At 38.1% G+C, this 22,020-nt stretch overlaps 2 protein-coding genes across 3 annotated transcripts in view; one reads left to right on the forward strand and one right to left on the reverse strand.

The window, feature by feature from the left end:
* Nucleotides 1-22,020, forward strand: part of RALGPS2 (Ral GEF with PH domain and SH3 binding motif 2) — a 79,969-nt gene that overhangs the window by 25,071 nt on the left and 32,878 nt on the right. For both annotated transcript variants that reach the window (XM_006887719.1, XM_006887720.1), the window contains exons 8-9: nucleotides 8,873-8,879; nucleotides 14,061-14,094. In XM_006887719.1, coding sequence (XP_006887781.1) covers nucleotides 8,873-8,879; nucleotides 14,061-14,094 — 41 coding nt within the window. The remainder of the gene's footprint in view (nucleotides 1-8,872; nucleotides 8,880-14,060; nucleotides 14,095-22,020) is intronic.
* ANGPTL1 (angiopoietin-like 1) lies at nucleotides 1,053-21,140 on the reverse strand. The gene is made up of 5 exons (XM_006887718.1): nucleotides 20,857-21,140; nucleotides 14,076-14,921; nucleotides 4,089-4,282; nucleotides 2,385-2,655; nucleotides 1,053-1,761 (listed from the first exon to the last, which is right to left on the reverse strand). Exons 2-5 carry the CDS (start codon nucleotides 14,893-14,895, stop codon nucleotides 1,574-1,576), a joined length of 1,473 nt encoding a protein of 490 aa, XP_006887780.1. The 5' UTR covers nucleotides 14,896-14,921; nucleotides 20,857-21,140; the 3' UTR covers nucleotides 1,053-1,573.

Raw genomic sequence — 22,020 nt, forward strand, 5'->3', positions numbered from 1 at the left:
ACTTCCCCAAAGTACTGAAGAGCAATGATGTTGGTCTGGAGACTAAGGTGCACCCGATCCAGGCCATAGTCTTTGCAGTTACTTGCTATGCATCAGAAAGCTGGGCAATGACTAGGGATGATAGAAGGAGAATTGATGTCTTTGATCAGTGGTGCTGGAAGAGAATATTTGAGTATATCATGGACTGCTAGGAGGACAGGTTCATCCTAGTGAGGGTGAGACCAGGCTGTTCCTTGGAGACAAGAATTCTAAAGTTTGATCTGACATACTTTGGACATGTTGCAAGACAGGACTGGTCCTTGGAGAGGGATGTTATGCTTGGGAGGGTGAAGGGAGAGCTCAAGAGAGGAAGACCCTTGATGAGATGGATTGATTTATCGACTGGAGTAATGGGGGTAGGTGTGTCAGAGATGATAAGATTGGCACAGGAATATGACCAGCTATTCCATTGCTTGGAATATACCCCAAGAACAGTGAGCTCTGTAAACATTCACTTAAATCACATTAAAAAAAATATGCAGTTACAAAAAAAAAAAGATTGGCACAGAATAGATCAGGGTTTAGGGCTGTTGTACATAGGGTTTCTATTGAGTCACAGGCAGCTCGATGGCACATAACAACAATAGTAGTAATCTTGGAATTAAATAACTCATAGCTGAGCCTCCTCCATAGGGTTTCCGAGGCTATAACTCAATCCTGGGAGGAGATGACCCATCTTTTTTCTGTGGAGCTGCTGGTGGTTTTTTGGAACACCCAGAGAAGCCCAGAGTTTGGGTTAGCAGTGCAGCTCCCTGTGGACCACACCACTACAGCTCCCTCCTCAATACTCTGAACCTTAACAATAGCGGTATTTTCTAGACTTCACATTACTTAAAGATCATCTTGAGCAAGTGGTTAGTCTTTTTTTATTAAAAATGCTTGCATTATTTGTGCATTTTCTGATTTTTAAAAAAAAATGGTATATTTTATGCAGTAGGTCACTTAACTACTTAAAAATATCAGGGTAGGATAGATTACCCAGAAATAAAATTTAAAATGAAAGGCACAAATTAAACTTGAAACAATTTTTATTCAATGCAAAGTGTATTTTTTTCTTGGCAAAACTAGAGTTTTCTCTCTAATTTCTTGTCTGTAATTTTATAAATAAAATGTGCTGCGTGGTTGAAATTTTAAAAAAATATCTTCCCTTTGGAAGTTCAAGCAGTCTTAAAAGTTTTTAAATAAACTATTAGGTATTCAGAACATGTGTTCAATTTTGATTTAAAATAAAGTTAATATTTGTTTTACATTGCATCAAATATTTACATTTTAGAGACAAACTCTGCCAGAATTTAGTCAATATCATTTTTAGAATACCTAGGGCATGGACACAAATGACTTGTGCAGTGCATTGAGGGGGGAAATGAAGCAGCATTTCATAGATTTCCTTTTATGTTATAGTAAAATTCATTTCAAAAAACCCTTTATCTGCAGAAGTAAAAATTGTGTGAAATAATACACATGTAATACTGACATTTTTAAGAACCAGAAAATAGAAAGTTCTGTGTCATCTTAAATTGGAGACTGTTCTTTCTCAGTCAATTGGCTTGATCATCATCCGAACTGCTCTCAAGGAGTAGGACCCGCCTCTGTATTCAGCCCAGAAGATGCCGTCTTGGTGCTTGCTGCGGTAATGGCCACCTCTGTACCACACTCCATTTAGGTTGGAGTGAGCGCAGGCGTTGTACCACCAACCTCCTTTATGAAAGTGGGCACAGTTTCCTTCAGGGGGGAAAAAAGTACAAATGGCAAAATGAAAGTGTATCCTAAATACAACCACAGGACAACAAACTACAGAAAATGTATCCTACCTTTGAAAAAACATTTAATTTTAATTTTTCTTCCAAATTTTGTTTCTTCATGTCCTCTGTTGCTGTTGCTTAACTATTAGCTGCTTGAAAAATCTCTTGCCTTTTTCGCTTTCCTTTGTTCATACTTATTTCTGTGTATTGGTGGTTTTTTTTTTTTTAAGTGGATTTCATTTTAGGGTAAATAAAATGTAAACAATATATGTGTGAAAGGCAGAGAGAGACTGGAGAGATATGTAAGAACTTGCTCAGAAATGCTGCTTCCTCATTATCCCATGTATCTAATGGCATGGCTTCAAGTCTATATTTGTGTTTCTTTTCCAGATCTCCTTTCCTGGCCTCCCCTAATATAGCACTTAACTCACACCCCGATGCACATCCTGTTGTTTTCCCCCATGTGGTTTTATCTTTTCCTGGAATACAGATCACCACTTATATCATTATCTCTCCTTTTCACAAGAGTGTAAGCCTTACAGCTCAAGATTTTTTTCACAGCTATAAAAACAACACTGTTAGCAGTTAGTTTTTCTTACTCACCCGCATACATGTCTTTATCTCTGTCCAGTGTTGTGAATTGTTTGCCGTTATGCCACATCAAAGAATCCCCTGCATTTCCCTGGTACGTTCCCAGACGGAGTCTGTAGAATTCACTTTCAGGTTCCAGACGAAAGCTGCTATATTCTGCATAGACTTTTTTATCACTCCAGTCTTCTAATTCAATCAGCAACTTGTAATTATCTTGATTACTAAGCATGTAGATATTTTCCAGTCCAAGCCAGTATTCTCCATCAATATTTCCAAACCCTTTCTGTTAACAGTGATCATGAACATAAAAATGAATATAGAAATTAAGCATTTTTATATATGTTTTAAGCATGAGATAGCATTCAGATATTGATCATTTAAGCAGTGATGTAAGCTGCTTTACTAGTTGGTCACATGGTCATTATAAGTCATACATAGTAACCTTGCTTTGTTTTACTTTAATTAATAGAATTTGCTTAGATTATCCTTAAAACTTAACAATAGGACAAAAGCAAAAGAGAATGAAATTTGTTTTCCACTAAAAGCATTGGTCACTGAACCCCAACTTAAAAAGATTTCTGGTCTCTCTCATATCCAGCGCTATTTTTCCCCCCCTTCATTAAAGTACCTGGATCTGGATACTATCCACATCATAGCTGAACAAAAAAGACTATCCAGAGATAAAATGTATATAGTACTAATATCTCATTTAAGACAGTTTATCTTCTTTACCTGTATAAGAAGTCAAAGAATAAAGAAAAAGTAGTATCAGCAAAGTTTCCCCCCTGAAAATTTTGAAATGTGTTATTTAAAAAATAAGCACAAGTTATTTTGTCTTAGCAAATAAATTGACTCATACTAAGTATATTTGCAGGTAGAAAGCAAAGAATAAGATGTGATAAATGTAATTTTAATACTTTAGATGTATCTTCAAGGAGACTATGTTGAACGTCCCCCTTCTAATTTGTGTATATTCAGAAATTGATACAATTTGGATGAGTTTATACATTTCCCAGTTTATAGCTCTAATAAGATTTCTCCTATAAATGAGTAATTGTATAGTACTTTACCATTTTATTTGGAGAACTGATCATCCAGAAAATATAAATAAAGTAAAAGGAAACCATTTTCTTATTAAACTAGAAACCTTAGCTAAAATACATTTTTAATCAATTTGATTTCTAGTGTGAAAGTTTTAAGAATCTTTAATTTTCTGCATTTGCCATCCTTAAATTGTGACAGTATTTTCTGCTCATAAAGTGCACATGGTGAACATTAAAATTCATAGCAAAGACCAGTTCTTTACCTTTCCAAAATAGGTGTTGTATGATTCTAGTGCTACATGAAAGCATAGGTGTAAATGATTTTTCCAAGGTCACCAATGTCTGGGTAATTTTCTCAAAGACCTGTATTTTATGTTACTACTTAAATACACTGAGGATAACTGCCATCAAATACATAGATAACAAAGAAATCTCTTTCCTTAGAAAATGGAATTAAAAGTAATCTCTGCAAAGTGTCACTGTAAAGTATATCTTACATTTTCCTTTTTACATGTTAATTTTGCCTTTATAGATAGCCAAATATATTAATTTTATAAATATAAATAATTAAAACTACATTGTCATCTTTAACAATGTCTTGTTTATTGTATAGAATTACCACTTTGCAAAAACCATTTGCTTGATTACCCCCAAATTGGAGCGATTGTTTTACCTTATAGTTTTCCCAGTTTCTGAAGAAGTTGACAGAGCCGTCTGTTCTTTTCTGAATAACAGTCCAACCCCCCGGATCCAAATTGTTCTCACACCATAACTGCACTGGTCCACTGCTCCTCTCCGGTTTAATCATATAAATCCCACTTACTGAATGCCCAGCATCTTTTGCATGTTGACAGTCTTTGAATGGTCCTGTAGTTTAAAATAGCATTGATTACTGAGAAAAGTAATATGAAAGAGCTGCAGTTTTATCATGATTCTTTGTGTAGTATTTCTTTATCATTACCAATCTTTAGTCACTGTATTCAGCAACCTTTTAGAAAAGTTTGGTAAACTAAAAATAATAGTAGTGATTACTCATGTCTTATTAGGCCTTGTTCATATACGTACACATAGAAAGTTGGATTTTTTTAATTGTATCAGGCTTTAGTTTCCTTTGTGACTACTTATAGTACCTATGTTTAAGTAAATATAGTAATGATTCTTTTTCTACTATTTCTACTACTTTATGCAAATAGCACTTGTTGTTGTTATTCTTGTGTGCCATGAGTCGCTTGTGACTCATAGTGACCCGATGTACAGTAACCCTGAAACCCGCTCTGTCCTGTGCCAACTTTACTATCTCTGACAAACTTACCCTCATTTACCCCAATCACTGAGTCAAACCATCTCATCGAGATTCTTCCTCTCTTACTCTGTCTCTCTACCCTTCCAACCATGATGTCTTTATCTAAGGATTGGTCTCTGCTTGTAACATGCCCAAAGTATGTCAAAGTGTCAGAATCCTTGCCTCCAAGGAGCAGCCTAGTTTCAACCTCTCTAGGTCGAATCCGTTTGTTCTCCTGGCAGTCCACAGTTTATTTAGTACTCTTCTCCAACACGACAGCTCGAGGGCATTAGTTCTCCTCCTCTCCTATTTTGGATGGTAACCTAAACTTGCATTCCTGGATTAACTTGATTGAGCTATAGTGGATTAGCATATTTTGCATATCATTGAGTTCAGTGCTGAAATTTTGTTACGAATTTGTTTCCTTTGTTTTTAAAGTTATTGATGAGTCTGCCAAGTTCCCTAGATAGGTTTTGAGATTGAACAGGACTGTTATAAAAATGATATTTTGAGTTTTTCAACCTGGCCACAAGTTAAAAAGCTGATGCATTCAAATTGTGTTGGTGAAGAATGTTAAATATACCACAGAGAGCCAGAAGAACAAAAAAAATCAGTGCTGAAGTAAGTTCCTCCAGAGAGCTCCTCATGAACAAAGAGGTTGAGACTGGGTGTCACATACCTTGGGCATCAGGAGGGGCCAGTGCCTATCTAAAAACATCACGTTTAGGAAAGTAGAAGGTCTGTGAAAAAATGATGTCCCTCCTCAACCTGATGTGACTAGAACAAGGGTATACACACAGCAGCAGAGATTGTGAGGACTGCAGCAGAGATTGTGAGATCAGGCGAGGTGTAGTCCCTGTGAGTCGGAGCTCACACAGCAGCACCCATCAACAACCACCGCCATTAAAATCACCGGTTTACCATTTTTAAATCATTTACCATTTTAATTTTTTAATTTAAATATTTTGAGCCCTTGGCACATATTTTTTTTAAAGTCAGTAAGCATCACCCGTAACTGTTAATTCTTTTATTACTGACCTTAACACATACTAGTTCCCAGGGAATATATTTTTGTTAATAAAATTTATGTGGCTTATAAAAAAAAATGTACATCCTTTTTCTATGCTAGTTAGGTAGTATTGTCATGGAATAATAGAATGTTCTATAATATTATGCCTTGAAAATAACAGCTTATTTTAGCTAGTTAGTTACTTGTGGCACAAAATTTGGGAAAGTCCCATATGTTTAGCTTCTTTCTTTTACTGATACCATTTTTTAAAAAAAATCAATTCCATATGAACATCTTAACTGTATGGAAAGCTACATTGCAGCCAAGTCAAGGAAGGAATGTCATTTCCCTTGTGGGAGTGAAATGGAAATAAAAGTAGACTGCGACTCCACTTAATCTAGTCCATATTAGATTATTTTGTGTTATGCGTAGTAACATGTTCATTTGTTTATTTGTGGGACTCCCTAGTGGCAAGGATTGTTTTTTTTCATTGTTGTGTTCACAGTTTGAGTCCACTTAAGCACTCAAGATACTTGTTGAACTAAATGGTTCTTGATAGTCACAGTGGTTTCCAGAATTTCTTCATTATTCTTTAAAAAAATATCTGCATATCTTAATAGAATAAAAATGCTATTCAATTCAGAGAACAGAGAAATAGTCTTTGAGTCACGCAGGAGATGGGGAAAGAGGCTGGTGAAGCAGTTATTCACTGTATTGTTACAAGTGCTCTGATGGAGCAAGACATGTGAGACCACTAGAACTAACCAAGGAGTACAGGGAAGAAGCAGGCATCCGTGCTGAGTTTTAATGCTTGAGAAAGCGGTAGGTCAGTGAGGGTGTAAGGAGTTCGGTCAGGGCCACACAGGAAGCATAATGCAGAGTATGGAGACAAAGGAGCGCTTGGTTATTCATATTAGAATATACTTGAGCTTTTATTACATTATTTGAGTGACTATAAAATATTCAGAATGCTAAAGTTATAGAATTTGGTAGATTTTTGCAGAATACCATTTATTTCATAGAGCTTGACTCCTTTTTTTGCTATTTATTACACTCTCAGGGAGCCCTCATGGCCTGAATACTTAAATATTAGGCTACTAACCAAAAGGTTAGCAGTTTGAACCCACCAATCCCTCTAAGGGAGAAGGATGTGTGAGAGTCTACTTCTGTAACAATTGACAGACATGAAGCATCTTCTAGGCAGGTCACTATATCTGATCAAGTTATGTACCAGAATCCAGGTGAAGGCAGTGGTTTAACAGGCACTCAGATGGTTAAGCAAATTGGAGGATTATAGATTTTCTGAATCCAGCTTTTATTTGTTAAGTCTTAAGTTTATGGAAATTTAAGATTGTGTTCAATTCATTTTATAGTGAGTTCCATGTTTGCAAGTTGGATGCCTGCTAAATAGTTGATAGAAATTCTTAGGAAAACTTCCTTGAAATCCCTTCCCAGAACATATGGATAACATGAGCAGTACTTTTATCTACTTTCTTCTTCTCAGTAAAGATAATAGTAAATATTAAAATTTAATATTACTTAGACTTATTTTAAAAAAAAATTCTTTTAACCTTTCTTAGCCTACTGTAAACTGTTGGTTTTGGCAGAGATATTCACTATTCCTTGTATATCTTTTTCTCATCGAGAATTAGAATATTAATCATTCATACTTAAGTGTCTTCTCTATACCATAAAAAATATTGCTTAATAACAGAAAAACCCCAGACCTTGACAGATTCTGCTGTCAAGTCATAACTGACTCGGTTGACCCTTTAGTGGGTTTTCAGGAGGCTGTCAATCACACAGGAGACCTGCCATCTTTCTTCTGTGGAGCCATGGTGAATTCAAGCCAGCAAAAGTGCTGCATTTCTAAGGATCTCATGTTAGCAGATTACTTTGCATATTATGGGGGGGTGGGGGGAATAACAGTTGACTCAGGAATTTTTCCACGATGACTAAAAGGACCATTATGAAATATTTTTTCTTTTAAAATAGGGATTTCATTAACCTTTTCTTAAACTGAATAATCGTCATCTTCCATGAAGTTTTGTACGTTGTCATTGTGTGCTATTGAGTCTGTACCAACTTACAGCTGACCCTCCAGCTGGTTTGCAGAGGCTGTAAATCTCTCAGGAGGTGATTGCCCGTCCTTCTCTGGCAGAGTAGCTGGCGGATTTGTACCACCTATTTTGAGTTAATGTTAGGCATGAGGTTTGGATAGAATAGCTTAGCTGGGTCATGATTCTCAGCAATTTGGCAGTTAGGTACTGATGTAATCTTCCTCCATGGTGTGATCAGCCAAATGTTTGTAGAAGATGACAGTAGAACACAGCACCTTTACGCAGCTCAGAGCCCTGATCCAATATAAAAGGAGTTCCCCAAGGGTGGGGGGGTGGGATGGCCTGTGTCTTCTTTTATCTTATAAACGATAAAAGAGACTAAGGTGTGCCTGACCCAGGCCATGGTTTTCTCAGTTGTTTGCTGTGCATCTGAATAGGGAGAGTGACCAAGGATGACAGAAGAATCAATACCTTTGAATTGTGGTACTGAAAACATACCATGATCTGCCAAAAGAATAAATCTGTCCTGGGAAAAGTGAAACTAGATTGCTCCTTGGCAGAAAGGATTTTGAAACTTTGGGCATGTTACCAGGAGGGACTGGTCCTTGGAGAAGGACACCATGCTTGGAAGAGTAGAGGGTCAACACAGGAGAGGAAGACCCTGGATGAGATGGATTGACACAGTGACTGTGGCGTCAGACGTGTCAGAGCCAGGTTGCTTCAGAATAGGGCGAGGTTCAGAGCCATTGTTCATAGGGTTATTAGAGTCATAGTGGACTTGATGGCATATAAACAACAACTCTTGAACATTTTAAAGGGATCCTTGGCAGCTGGCTTGTTTAGTGCAGTACATCTTTTTTGTTTCTTGACTGCAGTTACCATAGATCCAGTGGTTATAGAAAGAAAAAATTAACTCTTACAACTTGTATAATTTTTTTTCATTTTTATATATTCTTTTGATGTATATAATTTGTTCGTACAGCAGTCTGTGTGCATAACTTAAAAATAAGGTGTGTGAATTTTCTTTAAAGCTAATGTGGTATGGAATTAAAAGTATGGAGATGGTCACTGTGGAATATTTTATCCAGATTCCAAGTCTTAGCTAGGTATTTAGTATTATCAATTTTAGAAGCCGTGATAATTGATATATTTATAAACTAATGACCATAAAGAGAGCTCTGGTGGCTTAATAGTAAGCAGTTTTGCAGCCAACCCAGAGGCCGTCTGTTCAGACCCACTAGCTGCTTCACAAGAGAAAGATGGGCATTTATCTTCCCCATGTGATTTACGGGCTTTCTGAGGCGGTTCTGACTTAACACCAGTGAGAGAGAATGATCTGAGAAATAACTTCTACAAAATGAGACTGATTGAGTTGTTTTGGTTGTTTGCCATGGAGTTGAAGCTGACCCATAGCTGACCCTCCAGTGGATATTCAGGGACAGTAAATTGCATGGGAAGAGATTGCTTATCCTTCTCTTGTGGAGCAGTAGTCAGGAAATCAAAAGACAAATTGCCTTGGGAATATACACTGTCAGAGACCTCTCCAGAGTGCTAAAGAGCAACAGTGTCAGTCTCGAGACAAAGGTGCACCTTTTCCAGGCTGTGGTCTTTTCAGTTACCTGCTATGCATCTGAGAGTAGTGACTAAGGATGACAGAACAATCATCAGTGCCTTTGAATTGTGGTGCTGGAGAAGAGTATTGAACATTACCATCGACTGCCAACAGAACAAAAGTCTTTTCTGGAGAGAGTGAAACCAAGAAACCAAGCTGCTGCTTAAAGGCAATGATTTTGAAACTCAGTCTCATTTACTTGGGCCATGTTGTCAGGAGGGACTAGTTCTTGAAGAAGCTCATCATGCTTGGAAGGATGGAGGGACAGCGCAGGAGAGGAAGACCTTGGATGAGATGGATTGATACAGTGACTGTGGCAATGCTGTCAGATGTGTCAGAAACGGTGAGGTTGGCTCAATAGGGCAGGATTTGGAGCCTTTGTTCACAGGGTCTCTAGGAGCAGTAGCCGACTCAGCAGCACAAAAAAACAACAACTTGTTACTTCTGAGTGTTAGAACAGTAAGTAGCATTGTTCTGAAACTATATATTGTCTTAAAGTGTTTTTATGAAGGTCATTGGAATGACAGCTTGAAAAAGCTATAAAAATGGATCCTCAGATTAATACTTATTCAGCACCTGCATGTAAGATACAATCCCTGGGAGTTTATAATCCTGTTGGAGGGCCTCTTATTCAGTTGTGTGTGTAAATGCTTTATGTATGTGTAAAGAGAATTGATTTTTCAAGAAATAAGGGCTGTTGTACCCATATTAAAGAGCACGGAGGTGTTGGTGAGAGGAGCAGGGTGTCTGGCCTGAGGGTGTCTCGGTGAGGAGAGGCGAGCTGCATTTTGTCTAAGCTTTGTTGTTGGATAAGCAGAAGATGTGGGAAATATTTAGGAGACAAGGAGTGAATTCGTTTTATTAGAGCAGATGTTTTTTGTGAAGCAGATTAGTGAAAGAAAAGCTCAAGAAGTGGCTTGACTCTTCTGAAGGGCACATTATTCATTACATAGTCAAAGTAGTTTGGACTTGTTCAGTTCACAATGTGGAACTGCTGAGCAGAAGTGTGATGTGATCAAAATGGTAATTTAAGAAGATGAATCTGTGGCCATCCAATTTGATGGAGAGAGAAGTTGGAATTAGACCAGTTGGCAGGCTGTTAGGTGATTTTTTAATTTTTTTTTAGTAAGAGCTAACATGTGAATACTGACCATGTGGCAGGCACTATTCTAAGTACTTTTTGAGTCTTAAACTCTTGAAATAAAGACTATTTTTATCCTCACTTTACAGTTGAAGGAACTGAGACTCAAGTGTTTTTTCAATCCCCTCCCCTGTCCAGGAAGCTTATCCTCCAGCTACTGTCATAGATAATTTGCATCTGAGTTAGAGGCCTGGCTCCAAATTAAAATGCATACATATGCACACGAGAGGCTGAAAAGAATATAAATGGAACTGATAAGTTTAGGGAGTTTTGGTGGCTTAATAAGGAGCTTCCCTGTCAATTCAAAGGCACACAGTTTGAATCCAACTGTTGGCTCTAGAGAGAATTATGGACAGTGTCCTCCTTTGAAATTTATTGCCTCTGAAAACCTGCTGGAGGGTCACCTATGTGTTACTTCCCACTCGATGACACAAAACAACATAGTAACATGTTTCACTGCTACCCACCTGCTAGACCCTCTCCACTTGTGAAGATTCTAGCCTCCAAACCCTCATGGGGAGGCCTGCTATGAATCAGACTCGATGGCTTTGGGTTTGGAGTGTGGGGCACAGGGGAAATATCAAAGATCAGCCCACCTAATTCTGATGTGGATAGTAGCTTACATCAAAATAGAGATAGCAAAAGGGTATATTAATGCTTTGATTTATTTTATTTGCTATATGGATATAGTCATAGGTGAATTTAGAGAGTTACAAGAATGTCGATTACCATATTTATAAGAATTTTGAAGGGGGAAAGACAGGAATGAACAACTTTTAAGGTTATCACAAAATATTAACTGTTTATTTCTGAGTGATTGAATATTGAGTGCAGCTTTTAAAAATGTTTATTTGTATCGTCTACATTTGTTTTGATAAATATGTATTTTAAAATAATTAGAAAAAGAAAAATAGACGTTTTGGGGAAAGTTTGTTTTAGAATTGAGTTACTAGTTCATTTCTTGTGGTGTCACACACTGGCACAGTGGCCCCGGTGAGATGCTTGGGATGGGGCAAATGGAAAAGTGGCTGTCCTTCAGAAGCATTTATTCAAGCAAACAAGGAGTGTCATTATAATAGGACATGGGCAACATGTTCAAAGTATGACCAGAAGTTTGCGGAAAAGACTATGTATTTGTTTTAATCTGAAGAGATACCACATTAAAGTCTCGTGGCCTAGTGGTAAGGAGTTGTGCTGCCAGTTCAAGAAACAATGGTTTGAATCCACCGCTGCTTTACCAGAGAAAGGTGGGGCAGCATCCTCCTATACTATACAGCCTCTGAAAACCCATGGTAGGGTCAGCTGTGAGTCAGTTCTGTCTCAAGAGCAGCAGCATTTGAGGAAAGCCTTGGAATGTGCTAAATTTACAGGCAGGGGGTAGGGGGAAGGTAGAAGCAGCAGCAACATATGACATAGTGTTAGCATATCCAAATGCAAAGGTGGTCTCAGTAGGGAGAACTCTATACCTGGAGCCTTGGGGAAGGTGAGCAAGACCTCAAAGCAGAATAACTTAAGAAAGCCTTCTTAAAGCATAAACTAACAAAAAGAAAAGTCCAAACCAGTTGCTTATCAAGACAGTTCTAGCTTAAGATGACCCGTTTGTGTCAGAGTGGAACTGTGACCCGTGCAGTTTTGAGTGTGTCTAAGCATTCAGAAGATTTGAATTTTGTAAATTAACTAGTATTTAAAACATAAAAAGAAGAATATATGGTAGATATTCTTTGAAACAGATAGAATATAAAACATTAAATGCCAGGGGGTTGGGAGGGAGATTACCAGGTCTTCTAATTGTTTTGGAGTGGATTCAAACCACCAGCCATTCAATTCGTAGCCAGGCTTTTAACCATTTACTCCACCCAAGGACTCTAATTAAGACATAGAAGGAAAGACATAGAGAAGTAAAAAGAATCGAAAGAGTATAATGCAAAAGCCCAGGAAAGCAGAGATATATCTGAGTAGTTAGTAGTGTCTACTGCTGTAGAGAGATATACCTACTTGATGGATTTGTTTCTGGACTTTGTTTTTGTTGGTAGTGATTCTTGTTTAAAGTTACGTCATAATTCATGTAAAGTTTCAAGTCCTGCACATTCACTAGTGAATGAACTATGTCTGAATATCTTTATATTTTTTAAAAACTCCCAACAAAACCACAAACTTTTGGGCATTTGAGTCCTTTCCCTCCACTCTTAAGAAGCTCTGGTGGCATAGCGTATAAATTGTCTGGCTGCTGACAATGTCAGCAGTTGTGTCCAGCAGCCACTTCTAGGGAGAAAGATGGGCAGTCACCAGCATCAGTATGAATGAGAACCGACTTGACACCAGGAAGTTTTATAAGGAAGCAAATCAGCTTTTAAAGGCTCCAGGAGAATGGTTTATGGGGAAAATCAGCACAGCAATTATAAAATACTGATTTTAAAAAGGTAGCAGTGAACTTACTGAAAGAAACAGTTACCTTGATATTGTGAATTCCTGGATCAATTCCTGATAGTGAATAAATGAAGAGAGAAAAGAACGAAAGTAGAGGTAGGTGTCTTGGGATCAAAAGAGTATTTTGCTTTGTTTTTTATCATAGTAAAGACTGACTGATTTGGGGGTGAGATATAAATCGTAGTTTCTTTAGCCTTGATAAAAAGGAGGGAATGACTTTCTTTCCAAGGCTGAGAAGAGGAAGGCATCAGGATAGTGCAGAAGCTTTACAGATAGGAAGCATCAAGTAACCTCAGGTTTTAAAATCCCTGCAGTAAGTGTCATTAGAGGCTGATGGAGAATGAAAACAATTTTGAGTTCTTTTTGTGAGGAGGATGACTATAAATTAAAAGTTTACTGAGCAGCCAGTGAGGACCTCTGAGGACAGAATGGGTAAAGGGCTGTGCTCATGGGTTACGAGTGGGTCAGGGCCTCACTCCTATCTCAGAGATAGTCATTTAGTTTAATTTGGAAAGGAGACTGCTTTTTTCCTCAGAAGAACTTATAAACTACAAGAGCCTCAGAAAGGGAACTCTGGAGGCCTAATGAGTAAGAAGTTGAACTGCCAACCTGCCAGCAGGTGGTTTGAATGCACCAGCTGCCACCTTGGGAGAAAGTTGGGCATTCTCCTCCTGTGTGGTTTGCAGCCTCTGAAAACCTGCTGGAAGATTAGCCATGAGTTGGTTCTGACTTGACATCTCATAACAAGATGAGAGCCTCAAAATGCACTGCCTTCAAGAGGATTCCAACTCATAGTGACTCCGTAGGAACCTGTTATCACAGAAGTTAGGCACTCAGCTGCGAACCAGAAAGTGGGCCGCTGGAACTCACCAGTGCCCTTCAGGAGAAAGATGGTCTGTTTCCATAAAGATGGAATAGCCTTGAAATCCCTACAGGTGTTTCTACTCTGTCCTAGAATGTTTCTGTGAGTTGGAATCTACTCAGTAACAATGTCTTTGGTTTTGGTTTGCTTTGATTGAGAGGCTCTGGGCTAGGAGAGAAGGTGTAGTTACAATTGAAAAAGTATTCTTATAAATAACAAAGTCTGTCAACCTAATGCTTGCATTTTTAGTAGTAAGGGGCAACTCACCTTCATTGATGAAAGTTACTGGTGGTACCTTGAAAGGACTTTTGGTGGGAGAAGTTGCCAGATCAGGTGGCGGCATTAAATCTCGGGGATACCCTGGATCCCTCTGTATCTCATTGCCTCCCAGCAGACCAGGAGTGTACTGATGGCTGTTGGGAATATGTTGTGGCACCACCTGGACAAGAGGAGGAGATACATGGGTGTCTTGTCGGGAAAATAGCCTCAAGCACTGTTCCTCCAACAAAGTGATCATCACAGACTGATTATTGACGAGATCAGTCAAGGATGCGTATTTCACCTCTAGTTCCTTGTACCTTGTGGCCATCTTCAACATTTCTGTGGTGATGTTGAGGATTTTGTTCTCCAACTGGGACAGTTCAAGGGAATTATCCCTCTTACGGATAATCTCATGTAAGAGTTGCATGTAGAGTTGAGTCACACGAGAGTTCATGTTACGGCTCTCTTTCCTCAGCAGCTTCACTTCATTCACAATGTTCCCGTCCACATCGACCACCAGCTGCAGGACATCTATCTCCCGCTTCTGCCTGGAGAGCACGTCCTTCAGGTTCTCTAGGTCCATCTTGGTGATCATGTCTTTAATGGTACCTGCATCTTGCCCTTTGGTGTTGACACAGATGGGCCCTGTAATTTTCTGTTCAGGTACCAAGAATGTGTACGCACATTTCTTTACTTCCTCTTTACCATCTGCTGCACGAGGGTATCTCCTCTGGGATATTTTTTTCATTTTTAACTGTCCTCCTCTGCAGTGTTGAGTGCCCATTAGCATGAAGAACACACCTAGGGTCCAGAGAAAAGCCTTCATTTCGAAATGAGGTTGTACAACAGCGTCTTGAGAGAAACAAGTTAATGAAGGGAAAAGTAAAAATAGTTAGTATTACTCTTTGAAATACTCTTATAAAAATTGATTAGTTATTGGTTTTAATAAAGTATACGGGGATTAATTTTATTAATTAAATTCAAGGTTATAGTGTTGTGGCATTTGTTCAAACATTGGTTTCAAAAGCTAGCTTTCCCATCTCCCACCTCTTCTGATGCTTTTTCTTGCATTAACAAGTGACCCTTGTGTCTGAAGGATCCCTAATAATTCAAAACGCTCACTATCCTGAGACTGAAAATATTACACACTGTTGCTAAAACATTCCTGCAATATGATTTTTTTAAACTAGTCAAGGTTTGCATTGTATATTTTCAACTAATTTGGTCATCTATAAGTATCCTTTTTTTATTAGTCATATAAACACATCGTTTAAACTGACACTAAACCAGAAGGTTTTATCATCAGGTGATTTATTTTCTAGTAGTATCTTCTTTTGAGATAAATGATAAGGTTTAGAAAGATAGAATGATCACACGCATTGTTGTGAATTAAACTGTTTCCTAAACATAATCACAGGGCTTTGGTGGTTTAGTGGCAAGAAGCTCAGCTGTAGATCCCAAAGGCCCGTGGTTTAAGGCCACCAGTGGCTCCGCAGGAGAAGGATGGGCAGACGCCTCCATGCGATTAACTGCCTCTGAAGTCCTGCAGGAAGGTCAGCTATGGGTCAGTTGAAACTCTGCAATGCACACAACAACACAACCGTAGTCATAATGCTCAAAGCTTATATATGATTCAAGAGGTAACTTGAGATGGTGATGAATTGTGTGTTGAAAAGACATTAATTTCCCATCACTATTACCAAGGAAAGAAACTGCCTATGATTGGCAAGTGCTATTATGTTAAAAAAGCCACTTGGTACTAACAGGGCTTAAAAAAAACAATAATTGTTGCTGTCAAGTTAGAACCAACTCATTGCTGACGCTCCATAGTTTTCAAGGTTGTAAATTACGCAGGAAGGAATTGCCCACCTTTTGCAGTGTAGTTGGTGGATTTGAACTACCAGAGAGGCACAGCCTTTGGCTTGACAGTGCTGTATGAACTATGCCACCAGAGCTCCATTATTGATGATGCCGAGACCACACAAATAGATCACCCCATAGCTGGACCAACAACTCAGGTTCCCTGGCTCTTCAGTCAGTGTTGATAGCAGTGGTACATATAAGATATGCTGAAATGTGAATGTGGAATGTTTCATTCTTACTATGGAAAGGAGAGATCTTTGTCCTTTAAAAGTACATATTTCCCTACCCCCTTGAGGAAACATCTAAGACTAGTTAGAAGGATTAAAGCATCTTCCTTTGCTTCCCACGAGCTTAGAAGCAGTAGAATGGGTAAACTCTTGTCAGTCAGGTTCATTGGCAGGCCACTACATTATAGCCCCACCTTCCCACTCTTAAAAATTTCCTATCTGCTACTTTTTGAGCAGATACTCTGTCAAAACTTTTCTATCCAATTTTCCACCCAAGTTTTGTTCTTGGATTAAGAGGCCAGGTCCCTGGTTATTCACGGACATGTCTTAGGGAGGTGCACTGCTAACATAAAGGTCTCTCCGGTGCCTTGGCACCCACCAACCGCCCTGCAGAAAAAAGATGGGCAGCCGCCTCCTGTGCCGTTTACAGCCGTGGACACCAAGGAGGGTCAACTGTGGGTAGTTTCTGACATGATGACAGTGTGTTTGAGTTACTATCAGTAATAACCAAAATTAAACCAAGCCACCGCTGTCACGTCAGTTCTGACCCCTGCACCTTGCCATATTTTTTCCAAGGCTGTACATTTTCCTTCCAATGGGAGGCTGGTGGTTTTGAACAGCTGACCTTTCAGTTAGTAGCCCAACACATCAAGCATTACCACTAGGTCTCCTTAGTAACAGTAATGTTTAACTGGATGCCTTTTAAGTGTCAGACACTGTTTTAAAGCCCTTTTGACATTAAATCAATAAAATTTAAAAACAAGAAAAAAGGATTCTGGAGTACAGGTTCTTTATTATCATGCAGCAACATACTCTAGCCAGTTTCCTATCACCTGCATCGTGACAGTTCCTAATATTTAATTGCACTTACCACACTGTAAATACTAGTCCTTTTTGCAAATGAATAACATCCTAGATAAGCCAGAACACACAAAGGGTTAAAATCCTGTACTCATAGCTTTTTCTAGACTTGTAATTTTTTTCTTTTTTTAATCAAGTCATGTCATCACCTCAGAGGAGTCATAAGTTTGTGTTATCTTTTCACTTCCTTTTGCTGTCTTATATCATCTTATATTGACCTGTTACTTATTTAGGGAGCCTTTCACGACCTACTCGGTAAGAGAGTTGTGCTGCCACCCAAAAGATAGGCAGTTCAAATCCATCTGCCGCTCCCCAGAAGGCTGGTAGACAGTCTTCCTCCTCCCTTGCAGTTTACAGCCCCTGAAAGCCCACTGAAGGGTCAGCTGTGAGTGGGTTCTGATTCAATGGCAATGAGTTGATTACTTAATTATGCAGAAATATTGTGGATTCTTTTCTATTAGAATTTATTTGCATCACTTTTACATCTCATTGTTTTTTGGCTGTTGTTGCCATTCCTTTCCTCTTGTACATAATTTCATTTGGGATTTAGAATCCCTGGCTGGTGGAAATGTTTGACACCTTGAGGTGCTAGCCTATAGATTGAAGATTTGAGTCCACCCACCGACACGTCAGAAGAAAGGTGTGGGAATCTAATTCTAAACACACAGTCTTCGGGGAGTCCTCTGAGGCGCAGCTGTAGTCCTGGGGTCCCTGTGAGTCAGAACTGACTTGACCACAGCTGGTGATAGCCATTCCCCAAAGTACAGGCTGTGACAATGAAATGTGGGCCCTCCAGAAATCGTCCTAAAGACTCGCTGCTTTCTAAAACTCTAAGTCTTCATTTTTGGTATTTTCAAAGAAGTATCGTAATGTTTTCAAAACACATATAAAAATGAAATAAAGGCAAAGAATGAGTGGAATGTTGAATGATTTTCCTTTTATCAGCTTAATCAGGATGGAGAGGATGAGCATGCTAGCATTCCTGATAGATGAGTGTCTGCAGGTTTTTATGCTTTGTCCTTTCCCTTCTGAATGTGGTAGGGAAAGGAGGCCCAAGAATCATCTTTTACCCCTCTACTTCTAAGGACTTTTACTGCACAAGAATTATTGTTACTGTAAACAGGTTTTAAACTTGTCTTTTTAAGAGAAAAACATGAGTAGTTTCCTTCTGTGCAATTTATAGTCTCTAAAAACCCACTGGAGGGTCAGCTATGAGCCCAGTCCGACTTGGCAGCAATGTGTTTGCGTTTTTCAGTTTATATTTATGGTCCATTCAATGTGGAGATGGCAAAATGAAACTTCTGGGTGAACATGCAGCATTTCTCCTGCAAAGCTAGCTCATCCAGTGCTTAAATCCACTAATTTAACTTTAATACTAAAATGGGAACACTGAGATTATAAATTCCCTTAATATGCTGTGAAGTAAACTACAAAAGCAAGGGAAATTCAGAAATATTATGAATGGATGTCATTCGTTCAAATATATGGATGGATGGATGGATGGATGGATGGATGGATGGATGGATGTAAAAATTCTAGGTGTGTCAAAATACATCATCTTTCGTATTTTTACAAAATAGTTTTAGGAACTACTGCTTTTCTAATTGAAGCAGCTTGTGTTAATACCAGGTGTAGATTTTTAGAGAACACCTAAGATCATACCCACAGAAGTTTTTTGATGTAATTTCACATCATTGTTGCTGTGAAGAAACTAGTTTGTGAAATTGTGATCTAAATGAAGATAACAATAGCTTTGTTTTGTGTTCTGCCCCTCTTATTATAGTTCCCAGTAGCTACTATAAGACTAAGATAAAGCATTGATTACCTGTCTTAGGAAAATCAATTCTAGGTTACTATGTAGAGGAAGAAACAGAAAGTTTCATTATTTTTTTTATTAAGTGTAACTCCTTTATCCTTGTAAAAGCAAAGGCTTCGTTGTTCCTTAACCAGTGCAAAGAGCCACATTTTTAACTAGGAGACCAACAGTTACGTCACTTAGTTTTCATCAAAATGCAATGGCCCTCTTAAATTCAGATATTGAGAAAAGAGTTGCTTTAAAAACTACATTTACTGTTGCATTTTCTCAAAACATTCTCTTATTTAATATTTTCCCACATATTTTCCGTTTTTAAAAGGGAAAGATCCATAAATCTGTGTTACCTCATAAAACCTTTCTGTATAGGTTAAAACTTTCCTAGGCCCCAAGAGAATGTTCTAAATTAGTTATAATATGCTAAGTGTAAATCTACATCTCTGGTTGGTTGTTTTTAGGGAGGGGAGCAATGTTTTCCATGCACTGGGTTAATTTTATTGGTACTGTTTTTCTTCAGAGCTGCTCTCTTGCCAGCTAGTAGAAGAAATAAAAGTCCGGATTTACTTCCTTTCAGATGGTGAACTCATAGAGAGGCATTTACTGGCTGTGTCATGCTCTGAAAACGGCATGAAGCAATGAATTTACATGTTTGAGGCATTGATTGAGGAGAGAAACCTTAGATAAAGAACTTGTAGATTGTGAAATATGTTCTGGAAGGACACTTGAGAACACCCTAATCCCCTGAAGAGAATTTTAAAAGAGAGAGGTAGTTATATGTGTTATTTGGGTTTTAAATGATTGCCTAGAGAGTCAGTAAAAAATGAGGTTTTAGTGAGGTTCTCTACTTTTCATAGCAAGTAATGACAAAAGAGAGATGACAAGTTTTTTAGGTCTAGTGTTGCTTGGAAATGTTACCAGAATTTCTTGTAAAATGTGGTTAACAAAGATCTTCCCAGTATTTTAGCCACACAAGGAAGTTTTGAATCTTTGAAGAAAACAAAAGCTAAAAAAAAATTCCCAAAACCAAAACTCAGCTTGACCACTATTTGCTTGTTAAATTCTTCCCATTAGTATCTTTAATTTTTAAAAGACCAGGAGATTTCAAAACCAACAGAAAGTGCCTTTGGCGTTAAAACTTACTATTGGCAACTAGCAGTCTTATTTTTAGTAATTCTTGTAATAATATTAGACAAAGCCTTCAGATAGACTATTGAGAATGACTATAAAAAATGTTTCTATCTAAAAGAGAATACACATTTTTGTCTTTTAATTTCGTTCCTAAGTTTTCTTGATTCTTAATCTTTCCTATTGTTAATGTTAAATATTTACATTATACTTTGTCATTTTATATTCTACTCAGTACTAATATAGAAGAAAGGCTTGGGGTTTTGAATGTTGGCTTTTATAAATAATTCTAGCTTTGTAGCAATTTTCATTTCTGTTTCTTTAATTAAATTACTGTTAGGTATGAAACTTAGATAATTTTGAGTCATAGCAAGGAAGACCGTACTTGTGTTTTAAATCTTGTGTAAGATTTTCTGCAAAGCTGTCCAGTTATTTTTATACTGTGAGAAATCCAGCGGTATATATGAGTCTTAAGCAATATATTGTAGGAATGTGTAGTATACAGTAGTAATGTGTGATAGTATACTTACAGTTCTATTTTATTTCTATCTTTTTCTTTTCAATAAGCATGCTATATAAACCAAATACATGGAATTTGTTACTTGTTAACATTTCTTTCTAGTGTTTTTAAAGCACTTGTCTTTTGAAACCCAGCATATATGCATTAATCTATAATTATACAACAAATATCACTAAGTCAGGACCACAAATAATAGAAGCCTTAACTTCATAAAGTACTTAGTGAAAACAGATGAACTGTACAGTTAAAACTTTATAGAATGCCCCAGAATTCTTTGTCTTGTAAGACCTTTGACAATTTCAGCTACACATGTAAAATAATCAATGTATGTCAACATTCATAGTATTTTAAATAAAAATACAAGAAACCTTGAAATACCTTTTTATGTTGGTTGGTAAAAGTAAATCCAGAAACTTGCTGCCCTTTTTCCTGATTTTTAAAAGTCAGTGTTGTGGATCGTTCATCTGTGCCTCTGATGGCAACTGCATTTTTGTTTTGGACCGTTGAATCCAAGCCGTAATAAGGAACTTCTTTTTCTTCTGAGAGTACTAATCAATTGAATCTGACAAGCCACCTATGTAATTTTAAATAGTGGGGTGGAAGTTCTGGTCTGTGGGCTGTCTTGACTCCAGCAGAGAACGCGCTGTGGCTTTGCTCTGCCTGCCACATGGAGAAACGCAGTAACCAGCTGCAGCTGACCCAGACTGTGTATACAGTACCCTTGAATAGTGTGATTCCCTCTCCTTCGCAGTAGACTGAGTTCAGCCCACATATTACGTCACCAAAAAAATTGCTAGAGACTAGGGAGGCGGGAGAAATCTCCTCCTTAGGATTTCCTCTCTGTAGCCTTAAATAGGGGTGGGAGTAGTGGGATCAGCAGGAGGTTGAATAGCTACGAACAAGGAGAGATTGTGTGCAGGTTGAAGGAAGGGCACCATCTGGAAACATACTGTCATAGTTCAGTGGGCAATTATAAAACAAACATTTTAGTCTGCTGGACAGAGATCTTTTAAGATGAAAACAGCAAAAATAGTTATTCAGCGTCACCTACAAGCATTGGCAGGCTGATTAGTTTGGGTGTTTTTAGAACAAGAGCTAGACTTTATCGGGCAACCTGCTGAATATGGCCCCCTCTCAAATCTAAAAAAGGTTTTCAATGTTTTACTTACTGCATTGCCATTTTAGCAGTTCTTGAACTTAGAGGAAAGCTGGTGTTGTTGTAATAGGCTATATCTTACTGTGTAGTGTTTCTGTGTAGATGAAACTTCTTTGCTATTGGATTATCAAAACCAAATGGAAATCTATATGAAATTCTTTCAGAAGCTTGTTGCATGCTGTTGAGTAGGAACCATTTCCTGGCTGGGAGGTCAGGTTTTTAGAGGCTGTAAATCACACAGGCGGAGAGGAGATTGTCCATCCTTCACCCACTGAGCAGCTGATAGATTCCAGTCCCTCTTTTTTTATTATTAAATTTTAATAGTTTTAATGAACATTTACAGGGATTTGGGGTTTTCATTCCTTCATTGCTGCACCATTCTCTCT

The sequence above is a fragment of the Elephantulus edwardii genome, unplaced genomic scaffold (genome assembly GCF_000299155.1).
Source record: "Elephantulus edwardii isolate Elephantulus edwardi_28Jun2011 unplaced genomic scaffold, EleEdw1.0 scaffold00061, whole genome shotgun sequence".
Lineage (NCBI taxonomy): Eukaryota > Metazoa > Chordata > Mammalia > Macroscelidea > Macroscelididae > Elephantulus > Elephantulus edwardii.